Source organism: Gastrolobium bilobum, unplaced genomic scaffold, assembly GCF_033153095.1.
Source record: "Gastrolobium bilobum isolate Gb01-03AN ecotype WA unplaced genomic scaffold, APGP_CSIRO_Gbil_v1 utg22365, whole genome shotgun sequence".
NCBI classification, from domain to species: domain Eukaryota; kingdom Viridiplantae; phylum Streptophyta; class Magnoliopsida; order Fabales; family Fabaceae; genus Gastrolobium; species Gastrolobium bilobum.
The window spans coordinates 103,084-120,300 of record NW_026896656.1 but is presented as its reverse complement, the minus strand read 5'-3'; the positions used below and the strand labels follow the sequence as shown (position 1 = coordinate 120,300).

The window sequence follows — 17,217 nt, the reverse complement described above, 5'->3', positions numbered from 1 at the left end:
CTTACACTTTGGGACCCTGGTGCAGCAGTGTAGGGACATCGAGGATGTCTGCATTGTGAGTAAGGCCAAGAGGGCCAAGATTCCTGAAGTTAAAGGAACTGGTAGTTCCACTTGCCGGAAGGACAAGAAGTTTGCTGGTAAGGGAAAGGGAAAGCAGTTGGCTGCTAGGCAGGCGCCTAGTCAGTTCAAGAGGACTTCTTCACAGCAGGGAGGTTTTGCTAGACCTCTTTCCACTCTTAGATGTGCGGGGTGCGGAAAGGAGCATGTAGGATGTTGTGCTATTGGCCAGCTGATCTGTTTTCACTATGGCAAGGAGGCCACTACTCCAGACACTGTTCGTCGTCGACTGCGAGAGCTGCTGCGGTTCAGGCAGTCCCGTTACAAATGGTTCCTATGGCATCTTCTGCGGCACCTGTTGTGCCACCTGCCACTGGTCGTGTGTATACGCTAGATCGCCAGCAGTCGGGTAGAGATCTGAACCTTGTGAGAGGTACTGTGTCTATTGGTGGTTCTACTGTTGATGTTTTGTTTGATTCCGGGGCTACACAATGTTTTATTGCAACCCCGACTGTTGTGGGGCTAGAGTTGCCCAGTGATGTGCTTTCTCCACCGTTGCGGGTGACCACGACCACCGGAGAAAAATGTGATACCTCCACTGTGCATCGAGATGTCGTGTTTCAGTAGGATGGTCGTGATTTTTCAGTAGATCTAATTGGGTTGCCGATGGCTAACTTGGAGATCATCCTTGGCATAGATTGGTTGTCCAAGAACTGTGTTATGATTGATTGTTGTGCCAAGCGAGTGGTGATGTCTCAGCGTGATTCCATAGCCAGTTCCTCGCTTTATATTTCAGTGCTACAGGCTATCACCCTAGGAGAGCCTTGAGAGCAGGGTCATTTGGCTATGTCATGTTGGGAGGTTTGGTGAGTGGGACACAGGAGGATATCGCTGGAATTCCTGTGGTGAAGGAATTCCTCGAGGTGTTTCCTGGGGAGATTCCTGAGTTTTCGCCACAACGGAAGATAAAGTTCTCCATAGATTTGTTGCCTGGTGTGGGGCCTATTTCACTAGCTGCATATCGGATGTCACCACTACAGTTGGCTGAGCTGAAGAAGCATATTGAGGATCTTTCGGGGAAAGATTTCATTCGACCGAGCGTGTCTCCATGGGGAGCACCGGTCACTTTTGTGAAAAAGAAAGATGGGACTATGCGATTGTGCACCGATTACAGGCAACTGAACAAGGTGACAATCAAGAACAAGTATCCTCTTTCTCGTATTAATGATCTGTGTGATCAACTTAAGGGAGCTTGTGTGTACTCAAAGATTGATCTCCGGTCAGGATACCATCAGATTCGGGTAAAGCCGGAGGATGTCCCTAAGATCGCGTTTCGTTCGAGATACGGTCACTATGAGTATTTGGTGATCCCGTTTGGACTCACCAATGCACCCGCAGTGTTCATGGATTACATGAACAGGATTTTCCAGGTGTACCTGGATCATTTTGTGATCGTCTTCATTGACGATATCTTGATTTACTCCAAGACATAGGAGGAGCATGTGGAGCACTTGAGGATTGTGTTGCAAGTGCTGAAGGAGAAAAAGTTGTATGCTAAGCCTTCAAAATGTGAGTTTTGGCTCAAGTCTGTGAAGTTCCTTGGCATATGATTTCTGCAGAGGGAGTTGCAGTTGACCCGAACAAGATTGAGGTCGTGCTAGATTAGGAGAGGCCCAAGACGGTTACTGAAGTGAGGAGCTTCTTGGGTTTGGCAGGCTACTACCGGAGGTTCATCAAGGGATTCTCCATGATGGTTCTACCACTGACTCGCCTTACCCAAAAGGAGACTCTGTTTGTGTGGACTCACGAGTGTGACGAATGCTTTCAAGAGTTGAAGGAGAGATTGACAACTGCACTAGTGTTGATCCTTCCTGATCCTGCGGAGCAGTTTAAGCTGTATTGTGATGCCTCTGGGAAGGGGCTGGGCTGTGTGTTGATGCAGTCTAGAAAAGTTGTTGCTTATGCTTCAAGGTAGTTGAAGCCTCATGAGGAGAATTACCCGACTCATGATTTGGAGTTAGCTGAGTTTGTTTTTGCTTTCAAGATTTTGAGGCATTATCTGTATGGCATGAAGTTTGCCGTGTTTAGTGACCACAAGAGTTTGAAGTATCTGTTTGACCAGAAGGAGTTGAACATGAGAAAAAGAAGATGGATGGAATTTCTGAAGGACTACGACTTTGAGTTGAAGTACCATCCTAGTAAGGCCAATGTGGTAGCTGATGCTTTGAGTCAGAAATCTGAGTCTATCCAGTTTGATGATGGGTGACTTTGATGTCATTGAGAAGTTCTGAGATCTGACAGTGACCTCTTTGTTTGGGGGTGCACTTCTCGAGATGGAAACAACAGAGGTAATAAATGAGCTCATGGAGAAGATCAAAGAGGCGCAAGTGCAGAGAGAGTGCCTTGACTATGTGAAGAATCAGGACGATGTGTCTTGGAACGAAGATAGTTTGTTGATGTTCCAGAAGAGGATTGTGATTCCTCGAGGTCCTTTGATCGAAGAGATGATGGCAGAGGCCTACAAGGGCCAATTCACTGTCCATCCTGGTGCTACAAAGATGTACCAGGACTTGAAGAGAAATTTCTGGTGGCCGGGCATGAAGAAAGACATAGCGGTCTATGTGTCCAAGTGCTTGATTTTCCAGAAGGTGAAGATAGAACACCAGAAGCCGTCTGGTAAGCTTCAACCTCTTGAGATTCTGGAGTGGAAATGGGAAAGCATTTCCATGGACTTCATGGTGGGATTGCCGAAGACTCAGGCTGGTTGTGACTCTATCGGGGTCATTGTAGACAGATTGACCAAGTCTGCCCACTTTCTTCCGGTGAAGGTGAGCTTCACTACTGAGAAGTTGGCCAGACTGTATGTTCGCGAGATTGTGAGGCTTCACGGGGTTCCCGAAAGTATCATCAGTGATAGGGACCCGAAGTTCACATCTCGGTTCTGGGAGGCGCAACAGGGAGCTTTTGGTACTCAGTTGAGATTGACTACAGCCTATCACCCTCAGACTGACAGACAGACAGACTGAGCGGACCATGCAGACCTTGGAGGACATGTTGAGGGCTTGCACATTGGAGCAGGGTTCAGCATGGGATAGGTACCTGCCATTGGTGGAATTTTCGTACAACAATAGTTTTCATGCTAGCCTGGGCATGGCACCCTATGAGGCACTGTATGGTATGAGGTGTCGTACTCCTACCTGTTGGTCTGAGGTTAGAGATAAAGAGTTGTTTGGCTTGGACTTTGTTCAAGATACTACCCAGCAGATTCAGTTAATCAGAGAGAAGCTGAAGCAGGCGCAGCAGCTACTATGATGTTAAGCATCGTCCACTGGAGTTCAGTGAGGGTGAGCACGTGTTTGTGAGACTATCACCTGTCACCAGTGTTGATCGGGCCCTCAGAGTGAGGAAGCTTAGCCCGCGATTCATTGGGCCATACCAGATCTTTGGTAGAGTAGGACCTGTTGCCTACCGGTTTTCCTTGCCTCCGAACTTGGCAAACATCCACGACGTATTTCACGTGTCTCAGCTTCACAAGTATGTAGCGGATCCTTCGCACGTTGTGTAACCGGATGATGTGGAAGTTCGGGAGAACTTGAAAACTCTCGTTGGACCACTTAAGACTCTCTATCGTGGCGAGAAGAAGCTTAGGAGCAAGATCATTCCGATGGTCGAAGTGCAGTGGATAGGAAGAACTCCTGAGGAGTGTACTTGGGAGCGATAGGACAAGCTTCTCCGGCAGTACCCCAAGTTTCGGGACATGTATGTTTCTGATTTTGAGAACAAAATCCTTAAAAAGGTGGGGTGAATGTAAGAACCCGCACCGTTAAATTAGGAATTTAAATTAATTAAATGTAATTTAGGAAATAATTCCATAACTGACACTAATAATTATGAGAAGGCTTGAATAATTATGGTAAGAGATTAATAATGTTGAAAGTCGCTTTTCTGCTGAAAAATACAGATACCGGTTCTGCTCCACGGTATAAATGAGTACTGATGAAGTATCCCGGAAAATTATGAAAAGTATGTATATGTCACTAGAATAATATATAGGACTAGTATAACAAGTTTCAGGTCAAAATAATGAGAACTGGTGTCAGAATTGATACAGGTCAAAATAATATATAGGACTAGTATATGGATAGTTCTGATTCCTAAGTTTGGGATTAAAATGCTAAGCGTAGCTATTAGTGCTAATACAATGAGTTTAATACTTAAGTGGCCTATATAAGGCCTTGGCACATGATCCTAGGTCATTTTTGTGCCTCCTACGTGCCTTTCTCCTTGTGCTCCAGTAGCTGAGTGCCTCCTCTTGCACCTTCACCTTCCCTCCCTCTTATGAGCCAAAGGTGCCATTTTTACTCATTGTTCCTCTACCAAAACACCATTGCCTTGGGTGAGTTGGTCTTGTGAGGGTGTGTGTTGCTTTGTTATTGAGTTATAGCCTCTGGTTGGTGTGTTGAGGTGCTGAGTTTGAGAGTTGGGTTAGGGGAGCTTTTGTTCTAGCATTTTGAGCTCCAAGGAGTGATCTTTGGTGAAAAGAACCAACCTTTGATCACCATTTTCGTGTACCTTGGGAGACAGAACCTTTGCAGCTGATTGGTGATTTCCAAGGGCACCATTGTTCTGTTCCAAACCTTTGTGGTAAGCACTATCATCCTTGCATTTGGTTTCTATAGAAAGAATGAACCTTGATGCATGTAATGATTAAAAGATAAGAACTTGAGGTTGGGTAAGGTTAAACACACCTAGAAATGCATGTTTAAGCCTTTGGAATTGTTAAAATAACAACCTTTGGGAATGATATCTCGCGAAATTCAGAACTGCATTCTATCGTGAAATATCCGGATATGATATCAGGATATGAGCTTGGTGATATCCGAATATGGATATCCGAATATGGCCCCAACATATATCCGAATATTCTGGGTATTTCGAGACAGTAACTGTTATGTTCATACAGAGCGATTTTTTGGGTTTGTGGACCCATGATTGGCTAATGTGGACTTTTATAATATTAATCTAAGTCAGAATCAAAGGGATTAAGGGCTTGTGGCTTTGTGAGAAGCCTAAAGACATGAAACGTAAAAGGAAAACGCTGTCTTTATGTCATATGCTTGTAGATTACGATTGTTGATATGATTACTGGTCTAAAATAGATTGTGATTCTGCTATTTGTGGACTTTGAGCTGGTTGGACTCTTGTTTGGATAGTTAGCTTGCGAGGTAAGCTTTCGTGTCCTCGGTTTAGCCATTGTTGGTTCCACCATGTCCCATGGGGGAATGGTTTTATGCAAGATGTGTTTTCATGTTTTGATGATTGAAATGCTTTTGAGCGGTTAAGTGAAGGGCCTTATAATATGTATGTGTTGTTCCATCTAGACGGTAAGCCTGAGTATGTGGCGTCATACAATACGGTGATTCTGTGGGTGGGTGCAAGTGGCGTCTTGCACTGATGTAGGTAATAGACGTATGTAAATCCTGCATTTCTCTGGCCAGTAGAATATCTTGACACACCTGACATGATTATCTGTTGCAATATTGCACTGATTTTGGAACTGATATTTTATATTGCTTTTAGAACTTATATTGCACATGTAAGTGAGCTTGGGGTGGAGAAATCCTTGAGGACCCCTTGCCTTACTAAGATTTCTGTTTAGAGATCTCACCCCACGTTTGGGGCACATATTTCAGGTTCAGGTAACTCGGGGGTTAAGACCTCGGGCTGCAGGAGGCCGGAGCTTAGTTGACTGATGCATGATGATTATACTGCTTTGATTGGATGCTGCTTTATTCTTATTATCCTGTTATTTGATTTGAGACTCTGTTGGGCTTTGTTGCCTTATTTGGTGAGCATGGGGGTTGTCCATGCCACATTGATTGACTATGTCTTATTTGGATTCGAGTTGTATTAATGTATCAGGATTATGTCCGGACTACGTGTTGTAGATCTGTGACTTAGATACTCACATATTTATTCTATGAGGTTATTCAGTGTAGATAGCTGTTTATTTGCAATTTACATACAGGAAATGTTTTATGAAAAAGGATTCCGTAATCAACTTGGTAAGATTAATGACATCATAATTGGAAAGAAAAAGTTATTCCGCATTTTAATTAAGTGTGGCTTAATACGATGACATGTTAACAAACCGGGTACACACGGGGTGTTACACGGTTTGTCAGGAGTTGCAATCTTATAAGTTAGTTACAGGTTGCCGCCAATTCAAATTTATTTGTAATTTGTAATTATGAGTTTATTAATAGTTTAACAGAAAAATATTTCTGCAGTTAATGCATATAAGTTATCTGCATTTACTTCCAAAACGACATCATTTTGGGATTGAAATATTAAAAAATAATAATTATAAAGACTATAATAACCTTGAAATAAATTAAAATTACAAAAATACCATGATTTCTGCCCCAAAATGACGTCGTATTGGGCTTACTGCAGGTAACTTATCTGCAATAACTGCAGAAAGTGAACCCTATAGTTTAAATGAAAAACTACAACTAAATGAAAAATTAAATGTAAAACATAAACCTCTATCTAATGAGTCAAGCCAATATCATAAGCCCAACTTGCTGACTCAGCTGACTCATTAAATATGATACATCCATCTGTTTGCCAGCCAAGCTTTGTGTTTCGATATCTTTTGAAATGGCTACGAGATTTGATCTCATCCGTAATCTGACACCATCTAAAGAGTAATGGAAGATCAAAGTAAAGGTTATCAGACTCTATAGGCAGCCCAACTTTTATCCGCCCGAGATGAGAGAATATGTTGAGATGATTTTAATAGACAAACATGTGAGTTTCGTTACGCGCTTCTGTCATAAAGATTAGTTTTTTTTAATTCCTACAACTATTAAACATTACTTATGTGTCCTCCTTTTTTTTAATAACAAGGTGGTAAGATTCATGGGACTGTATGGGGTTCCCTGATGATAAGAGATCAACTAGCGGAAGGTGGAATGTATGTCATACGAATTTTTGGTGTTGGCCTTAATTCTGAAAAATTTAAGCCAACTCAACATGTGTACACTTACTTTTAATCTAAAATCTGTTGTGACGTCGACTGTCGATGCCAGCCTTCCTAGCAATGATTTTTCATTCATGAAATTCGAGGATGATGAAAAGTATCCTAATGACACTATATGTTTAGTTGGTAACGTCCTCTTCTATTTCTTCAACGCATAATTATTCATGTATAAACTAATGAAAATTGATGTTTGCAGATGTTGTTGGATTTCTATGTGGAATTAGCAATTCCAAGGAAAAAATGGTATCTGGAAAGATGACAAAGATGATAGTCATAGAGCTGGACAATCTCAAGTGTTTTTTATATTTATAAGGATGGGATAAAATCAACGTTGATGTATTTATAAACTTATATGTTGAACTATTTCTGTTCTTTGTATCTTAAGGGGTATGAGACTTGAATGTTGTCTATGGAAGAGTTATGCATAAGAGGTTATAAAAATTCATAATGAAAATTCAACCAACCCGACAGTCATTATCAATCAGCTTGCTCGAATGAAAAAATTTATGGGTAATATTGTCTGCATTGATTGCAATGGTTATATATTTTTTATCTAATTATTGTTGAATTAAAATTAATGAAATAATTATCTAATTGAAATGTTATTGTTGCTATGTTCACAACAGGTAATTGTGAACATGTTAAATGTTGGGGTCTGTGCATGATGAACAATATATTGTCCTCGAAAACACTCTCAGTGAAGTAGATGAAAAATTGTCTACTGTACAAAAGACTTTGGTACATGCTTAACCTTATTTATAATCTTTATCTTGTTTTCCTTATTATTTCTGATTGCAATGTGATCTTCAATACATATACATGAATTCAACGACCTAAATGAAGACATTGATTATTTGGAAGCAACTTTTACCAGCAAACTTACAGAGACAGAGAAGCGAAAAGAAGTTGGAGATGCATATTTGGTTGAGGCAGGATCATCTTACACCGGTGTAAGAATAAGAAGTCTTACACCAAATCTTAACCATTGATTTTCTTCATCTAACGGTTAATATTTATTAGGTCTCACTCATTAATTAATTTTAATTCCCAATAAATCTCAACCGTTAGATGCACGGAAATCAACAGTTAAGCTTTAGTGTAAGATTTATTATTTTTACACTGGTGTAAGTTGATCCTATCCCTATTTGGTTATATATTTGAGACCAACTAAGGCCATGAAGATTAAAAAAGATTGATCATAATTGCTTATGTTAGGATTATCGACCACTTATCTTCTTTTGTTTCCTTTCGATTTCAATTCGATTTACTTTTTCACTTTTGTTGCTATTGGATGTTGTGATCGTATGCTTCTTGTCATTAATTTACTTAACCTTTATTATTATGAATTCTCGTTTCAATAATTTATCAATTTGTTTGTTTTATTTACTTTGTATATAAAATTTATCTGACTTTGTGTATAAAAATATCTCAAATATAATTTATTTTAAAGAATAATTATTAAAATATATCAATTTACAAATTTAAATTCTAAATAAATTCTAAATATTATATATATATATATATATATGTAAACATGAATTTTCTTATGAATTTTCTTCCTAATATAATATTTATTATTTTAAATTTACATTTTGTAGATAAAAATTGAATCGAATTTATGTAAACATGAATTAGTTTGTCCATGTTGTTGGTGTTATCTCAATTGGTCTCTAAATCTTTTTTTAAATATCATAATTATTTAATTAGATTTAAATATTACAAAATGAAAATTATGAATATCATTTGCTTTATGCTTGCAGTTGCTTTATCTCATGTAGGAATTTATCTTCCAAGATCAATTTTTACTCGTGGCCAATTATATGTTACTCTCTAGGGTCAAAAGTAAGAAGGGATTAAAGCTTCTCATACTTGACGATCATGACACAGTTGCCAATACTACAACAAACATTATGTTCAAAGAAAATTTTCAAAGCTTGATATAAATTAATTTGTCTTATTTGTCGAACTATTTTACATTAATTTACAAGTTTGTTATTTCACTATATAACGTAACGCACATGTAATTTTATTATTTATTTAGTTCTATTTTATACTTTTTACTTACCACTCGTCCCGTGCGAAGGCACAGGTCATAGACTAGTTTATTCTCAACCTGAACCCGAATAGGATATTGATTCAGTTGGGGTATTGGGTCATTGGATCATTAATTTAATTGGGGATTTATCATCTATCATTTAACATGACCACAAAAAGTTTCCTACACACACAATATTTTGTGGGGCCCGCAACAAAAAAAAAATCTTCGGCACGCAAAACGAATCTCTATAACATAACACAATCACTTTTCCTACAACATAACTCTTATAAAACCCTTTAATTGGTAGCTCACTGATTGAACTATATGCATAACCTGGATAAATATATATATTTATATATTTTATACTCAATTATTAATAAATATTTTAAATGGTGTAATTTAACCAACAAACCAATATAACCTAGTGATAAACTATGATGCACTGACACTTCAAAAATCTAGCGTGTCGTGTCCGACAACACGCATTGCAGATACTCAAAAAAGGTTCAGGTTGCGTTGTGTTGCAGTTTTAGTTCCAACTATTACATATGTTGGATTACAATTACCATTTTATTGAGTTTAATATAAATATTTATGATATCTTATGTTTTTTTTTGCAAAGTTGATAGGTATTATAAGTTTAGCTTTATTTTTTGTTAAATTATTGAATATTAAATATAATTTACATTACATAAATTAAAAAATATTATTTAATATAAAAATATGTCCTAACGTGTCGAAATTTTATATTTTTTAAAATTAATATATCACAATATCTTGTCATATCATATTCCATGTCGGTGCCGGTGTCAAATGCAATAAGTACTATAGTCTATGGCTCTGTTTGATTAGTGTTTTTAAAAATAGTTTTTTAGTTTTCAGAACAAAAAAACAAAAAAACTCGTTTGGTAAAGCTTGTTTTGAAAAAAATATTTTAAAAATTATAACTGTTTTTTTTGTTTTTAGAATCAAATTTAGAGAATACGTCTGAATTGTTTTTGTTTTCTGTTTTGGTTTTTAATTTTCAAAACAAAAAAAAAAACAAAAAACAACTGTTTCTATAACTATTCTACAAAACAGTTTTAAGAACAAAAAAACCAAAACACAATCAAACAAACCCTATATCTTTGTGACAAGGGTTAGATCCCCACTTGCTGTAACTTCTGAAATAATTCTAATAACACTGGTTGTTACACATAAAGAAGCCTCACGAAGGGAACGACAAATTAAAAGCCTGCATGGTATCTTTATCCGCCTAATAAAAATACAACACTGTATTTCATGTATCAAACATGTTCTCGGTTGGGTGATTATAATAAGTGGACACATGTCGTCCATCTGTAGGAGTTTGACTGTGTATATATAAAAGTGAGTAGGTACGAAAAGTTCATCAATGAATAATATCAGTTACATTTTCTTCCTTCCTTCTTGTATCAGTTAGGTTTTATCCTTACAACTAGCCACCAAACTCTTAGGTTGGCATACATTTGAAATGTTTCAAGGCATATTATTCAAGCACGTGATGTTTTTAGCTACCCTCCAATCCACTCCCCCAGCCACCCTTACATGCATATAAAACCCTCTCTTTACATAACAAGTTTGCAAGTCCTCATCTACTAGCTAAAGTACTAATAATCCAGTTCATATATTTACTAAAGAAAATATGGTGAGCGTAGCTGAGATCCGCAAGGCTCAAAGGGCAGAAGGTCCAGCTACCATCCTTGCCATTGGCACTGCAAATCCACCAAACTGTGTTGAACAGAGCACTTATCCCGATTTTTACTTCAGAATCACTAACAGCGAGCACAAAACTGAGCTCAAGGAGAAATTCCAGCGCATCTGTAAGCAATCTTTTTATTTCTCCATTTTTTGTGTGTGTTAGATACTATCGATTTTAATTTAATTCTCAAGTTTTTCTTACTTCTTATTTTTCATATGAAATGGACTAGCTAATGTTTTTCTTTTGGGTTATGAAATCAATATTTACAAGAAATCCTGGAGAAGAATCTAAATAAATTAGCATCGGTTGAATTGGTTATGATAACATATAATATGTGATAGATTATTCTACCTATCTTTGTCTACCATTTTTCAATATTAGTAGATCAGAATCTTAACTATTTTTATTATTTATCTCTGTTATTGAGATTCTGATATAATAGAATTGGAAAGTGATAGACAAAAGTAAGCACACAAAAAAAGGTACGTAGAATAACATATTCCAAATAACATTAGAATACAACTTTAGTAAGAATATTAATCTCGTAATTTATTCCTTCTTATATAATGACACGTGTTATTCTTAATTTATAATTGATCGATTTTGGTGTTGTCTTAAATTTACGGTATTCATGTCATTTCTTTCTAACTCTATTAATTAATTTCAGGTGGTAAGTCTATGATTAAGAGGAGATACATGTACTTAACAGAAGAGATCTTAAAAGAGAACCCAAATGTTTGCGCTTATACGGCACCTTCTTTGGATGCAAGGCAAGACATGGTGGTGGTAGAGGTACCAAGACTAGGAAAAGAGGCTGCAACAAAGGCCATAAAAGAATGGGGTCAGCCAAAGTCCAAGATTACCCACTTAGTGTTTTGCACAACAAGTGGTGTAGACATGCCAGGTGCTGATTACCAACTCACTAAACTTTTAGGACTTCGCCCATATGTGAAGAGGTATGTAAAGGAATTATTTTAACTAAAAAGCTTAAGATGTTGGATAAGGGTATTTTTAATAGTTTATATTATTCTTTAACACATCTCTTCACGCAAGAGCCTTTTGGATTTGAAGAGTGGATATTGCACAGTCACAATTTTTTATTTTACCTCATGTTTATTTAATTCCACTAGAAAGTGGAGAGCAGTGAGGATCGAACTCATGACCTTATGGTCATTGTAGCTCTAATACTGTGTTAAGAATCAATTTCACTTAAAAACTTAACGTGTTTGGTGATTGCCTTATTAATGTTTATATTATTCTCTAACAAGGTACATGATGTACCAACAAGGATGTTTTGCTGGTGGCACTGTGCTTCGTTTGGCCAAAGACTTGGCTGAGAACAACAAAGGAGCTCGTGTCCTTGTTGTTTGCTCTGAGGTTACTGCTGTCACATTCCGAGGCCCAAGTGACACTCACCTTGATAGCCTTGTTGGTCAAGCTTTGTTTGGGGATGGAGCAGCTGCTATCATTGTTGGTTCTGACCCAATTCCTGAAATTGAGAAACCTTTGTTTGAGTTAGTTTGGACTGCACAAACAATTGCTCCAGATAGTGGAGGAGCGATTGATGGCCACCTTCGTGAAGTTGGGCTAACATTTCATCTACTTAAAGATGTTCCTGGGATTGTCTCAAAGAACATTGATAAGGCATTGGTTGAGGCCTTCCAACCATTGAACATCTCTGATTATAACTCCTTATTTTGGATTGCACATCCAGGTGGAGCAGCAATTATAGACCAGGTTGAGCAGAAGTTGGATCTGAAACCTGAAAAGATGAGGGCCACCAGAGAGGTGCTTAGTGAATATGGTAACATGTCAAGTGCATGTGTTCTGTTCATTTTGGATGAGATGAGGAAGAAATCAGCTAAAGATGGACTTAAAACCACAGGTGAAGGGCTTGAATGGGGTGTGTTGTTTGGCTTTGGACCTGGACTTACTATTGAAACTGTTGTTTTGCGTAGTGTGGCTATATAAAATGCCAAAACTATTATGTATTTCTTTGCATACTTGCTTGACTTTGTACCAAAAATAAATGAAAATAAAAAAGAAACTCTTTGTGAGTTTGTTTAGAAACTGGATAATAGCGAGTATGCAATATCTCTTTCCAAATTTAGGATTGATACTTGAGTTTTGTCTTACAGAAATTTCCTTCAGCCATTGGGGGTGTGATTAGTTTTAATCTTTTAAATATAGAGTTTTAAGTATGTTTATTATGGAATAAATTATCATTTTAATCTAGAGTTAGCATTAATTTGATTCTTAAGAGACACGTAATAAAAATTAAATAAATAATGTATTGAAATATAATAAAAAAATTATATTTTTCTAAATTTCAAATTTTATAACTTTTTTTATAAAACTCATATCTTTCTATAAATTATTTATAGATTTAGCAATTCAATTTATAAATTTAATAAAACAATCACGGTAAAGAAAACAATTATAAGAGAGTTACTTGTATTTATTTATTTTTAACTAAAGTGTCATTTTCACTAAAACTAAAATTTAAGCATTCGTATACCCATATATATATATATATATATAGGAGGGGGTTCTTTTGACTCTAAAATAAGACTTTTAAGACTTACTCCCCATCTCAGCCGTTGATAGATGAAAATCAACGGTTGTCATTTATAGTGTAATTAATAATTAATTAATTAATATAAATTCCTAAACTATATCCGTTGAATGGACGAAATCAATGGTTAGGATGAGGAGTAAGACTTATAAGTCTTACTCTGGAGTCAAATGATCTCTCTCCATATATATATATATATATATATATATATATATATATATTAAGCATTCACTAAAACTTAAATTTTAAGTGTCCTTAGATTACTGGCAATGGTTTTTATAAAACCGAAAGAGAGTGTCCTTAGATTACTGGCAATGGTTTTTATAAAACCGAAAGAGATCTGGGTTGTAAAAGGAAGGTGAGGAAAGCTTCAAACGAGATCTATCTCGTTATGGATGAATTGTTTGTTACCTCCGGCAATTCCGAATTGCAATTTTTATGTAACTCACAATTTCATCTATTATTGTGACCACACTTGATTCCTTCTCTTATTTATTTACCTGGTAGCTTGAACCAAATAAATACAACGAGGAAATTTTTGATCTAGTAGAAGTTAATGTGCAAGTAGAGATGATCATTGCAATTGCTTAGTTTTAAGCCTCACCTTTGAGATGTTTCACCTTTCAATATTTCCAACTGACACCTACTATGGTAGAATTTGAGCATGTATTAGGTTTGTCCTTGGAAAATTTTGAGAAACTATATTGCTACTTGAAGAACTACTCTTGTATATGTATGTTGTTGATGGTGTCCTAAAAGTCCCCATGAAAGACTTACGCGAAAGAAGACAAAATATGAATACAACTGATAGGTTCTCAATATAAATGGGCTACGCCGGCCTACGGCCTCGCCTATATCAGACCAGGCTCAGCCTATTAAATATAGTCAAATATAACAGACCTATACTTTTCAAAAAACCTACTTAGAAACATGCCATAGGCTTTCTTTTATGAGTTCTATTTTTCTTATGTTGTTGGAGATAAATATCTCCTATCATAGACACATAATGTGGTGGGACCCACCATTCATTAAAAAAAGAAAAAAGAAAAAAATGATGACACAACTTTTTATGTGAAAGGAACATGAGATAACTATCTCATGTAAAATGAGACAATGATTTCTCTTCTTTTATATGTCGGGCCTATAAGCCTACAAGCAAGTCTATTTCATATTATTTATTTTTTAAAAAATAAATAAGATTATTATTTTAATAATTTTGAATAATAAAGTAATATTATTTTAATTATTATTTTTTAATATTCAATGTTTAATAGGTTTAAATAGACTAACAGGCCTAGGTCAAGGCTTTTAATTTTTAAATATAAGACAAAACAAACTTATAATTTAGGCCTATATAAGGCTAACAGGTCAGGCTACACCAAAAATATTTTACATAGACGCTATTTAAGCCAAAACTCAGCCTAGCCTAGCCTATTTACACCCCTTAGAAAAGTTTTCGCTAAAACTAAGAACCAGGATGTTTTTATTGACGTGTTGGCCCCCATCATTTATGGCTTTCTTGTATTTGTGAATATTGATGAGTTTGTGACTTTATTACCATAGATGTTTCATTTGCTCGCAAATTTAAGGACCTGTTTGGTGTGACGTATAACTATCCCATGGCACGGGATCAACCTAATAGCTTGCACAGTCGAGCGTATAACTAATTTATATTCTACGCGAAATTGTAAAGAGTTGGATTCTTATCATCCCCTTTCGTTGACAATTTCAACATAATGTATATCGTCTTTCATGTTTCTCTTTTAGAGATTCATTGACCTTTATTACCCTATAATAAATCTACTCTACAAGATTGTTCTAAGGACAAAATACAACACTTAAATCACATATGGACCACTTCAGTGTAGAATTCATTTTACATTTGCATACATAGTCATTTCAAATTAATAGAGAATTACTACATGCATCGTTATCTAGCATGTAATTTCTTAAAGAAATTACCATCAAAATATACACTTAACCTCTTACATCACCATTTTTTCCAAGCAATCCTTATAAATTCTTTTTGCTCCTTTCGAGTGATTTTCCTTTTTTGGAATGTTAATTCTCATAAATTTTTTATCAAACTTTAGTATCACTGGAATTTCGCCTCCGTATTTGTTTCTTCAAAAATCTATAATTTCTTATTGCGTTCTCGTACTCTTTTCTTTTCCCGCTATTCAAATAGGAATGAAGGTATAACACCTCACCTACGTCCCGTAACTCCTATTTGTGGGGCAGAATTATAAATTCTAGAAATTCATGTGCATATTTCAAAATTCAAAAATTATAGGGGTAGCTAGAATTAAAATTTTAGAATTTATTCCTAGAGCTAAGATTGTGTGTGTGCGCAAACGCAATACAGCCACACACCTATTTTTTTTTTTTTTTTTTATAACAGCCACACACCTATTTTATTTCAGGCACACGATGAAAATCGGATGTGTGCATGCATACGATGCACACCTTCGACCTTAGTCTTGTCTGCACTCAATCACTTCAACCTTCAATAATTCTTTTGCTTAGAATGTTCTCTTTCTTCATTGTGCATCAGAAAAACAAACCGTCCTAAGCCCTCTCTGTCTTAGAAGAACTTCTCTTCTTCTTCCCTCCAACGAATTCACCTTTAAAATTTCTTCCCTCCATAATATTCAAGAACCGAAAAGTTCTCCACATTCCTGAACAAATTTTTAGTGCATCCGTTGCACTGAGTGTTGGTCCTAGATGAACACAAAAGGGGATAAATTGAGTTTATTGAAAATTTTATAATTTAAAAACATATGCAACTGATATAAAATAAAGAGTAAAGGGAAGAAGTGACACAATTATTTAATGTGAGAAAATTCCAACTAGGAAAAAAAAACCCATGACCCCAATTTGGATACCTCTATCCAATTGAGAGATAAATCCATTATCGATCAATTCAAAATACAAGAATAGACCTTATTGTACCCTTATACAATAATTAACCTGAAATTATACCCAAGATTTCCGAAACCCTATCCATAGGATTCTCACAGAGTCTAATCAAAGACTCTCTGAAACCAAATGGCTCCCATCTTTATTCACAACAAATAAAGACCGTATCGACTTATTTCTAAGCCACGACCTTTTCTGAGGTCAAGAAGAACAGAGTCTAATTAAAAACTCTCCGAAGTCAAACGACTCCAGTCTCTATTCGCAATGAATAAAGACCGACTTATTTCTAAGCCACGACTCAAAAACCTTTTTCTCTTGAAAACTCACTACCACTTTGGAGAAAAGCTCCAAGTATGATATTTATAGAGCTTTTCTCAAAATCAAATCCCAAGGAAACATCTAAAGATTATCATGATTTTTAAGAAAACTTTCCAAAATATCTTTTTGAAAATAAAATCAAAATCTTCAAATTAAATTTACAAAAATAGATAAAATCAAATTAAATCTTTAAAAAAAAATTAATCTCAAATTAACTTTTTCTTTTTCAAATCAAAAATCAAATCTCAAAAATCTATTTGGATTAAAATTAAAACTTTTAAATCTTCTTTCCTTAATTCCAAAACTTTAAAGATTCTAACACAAGGCATGATCAGGATTCACCTCATCCAACCATTACATGAAATCTAAGATTTTATCTTGCATCTTCGATCTTCACGATTTCATGACAGTTGTGTTGCATTCTCTTCATAATAATTCATCACAAATTAAGTCCTGCAACAACTTTTCAAAAACTAAACAAATTGTTAGATAATTTGGCTTTACTTGTTTGTTATCATAAAAACTAGACAATGTGTGGGACCCAA

General features: G+C 36.0%; 1 protein-coding gene across 1 annotated transcript; it reads left to right on the top strand.

Annotated features, from left to right (window-relative positions):
- The first annotated feature begins 10,780 nt into the window (after positions 1 to 10,780).
- Positions 10,781 to 12,857, top strand: LOC133301313 (chalcone synthase 4-like). The gene is made up of 3 exons (XM_061500940.1): positions 10,781 to 10,981; positions 11,528 to 11,816; positions 12,129 to 12,857. Exons 1-3 carry the CDS (start codon positions 10,804 to 10,806, stop codon positions 12,829 to 12,831), a joined length of 1,170 nt encoding a protein of 389 aa, XP_061356924.1. The 5' UTR covers positions 10,781 to 10,803; the 3' UTR covers positions 12,832 to 12,857.
- The last annotated feature ends 4,360 nt before the right edge of the window (positions 12,858 to 17,217 follow it).

Excerpts from the sequence above, each read along its gene's own strand:
- LOC133301313 (XM_061500940.1), top strand. The coding sequence starts at position 10,804 with ATGGTGAGCGTAGCTGAGATCCGCAAGGCTCAAAGGGCAGAAGGTCCA. Across the intron at positions 10,982-11,527 it reads GGAGAAATTCCAGCGCATCT|GTGGTAAGTCTATGATTAAG; the intron begins GTAAGCAATCTT and ends AATTAATTTCAG. Across the intron at positions 11,817-12,128 it reads CTTCGCCCATATGTGAAGAG|GTACATGATGTACCAACAAG; the intron begins GTATGTAAAGGA and ends TTCTCTAACAAG.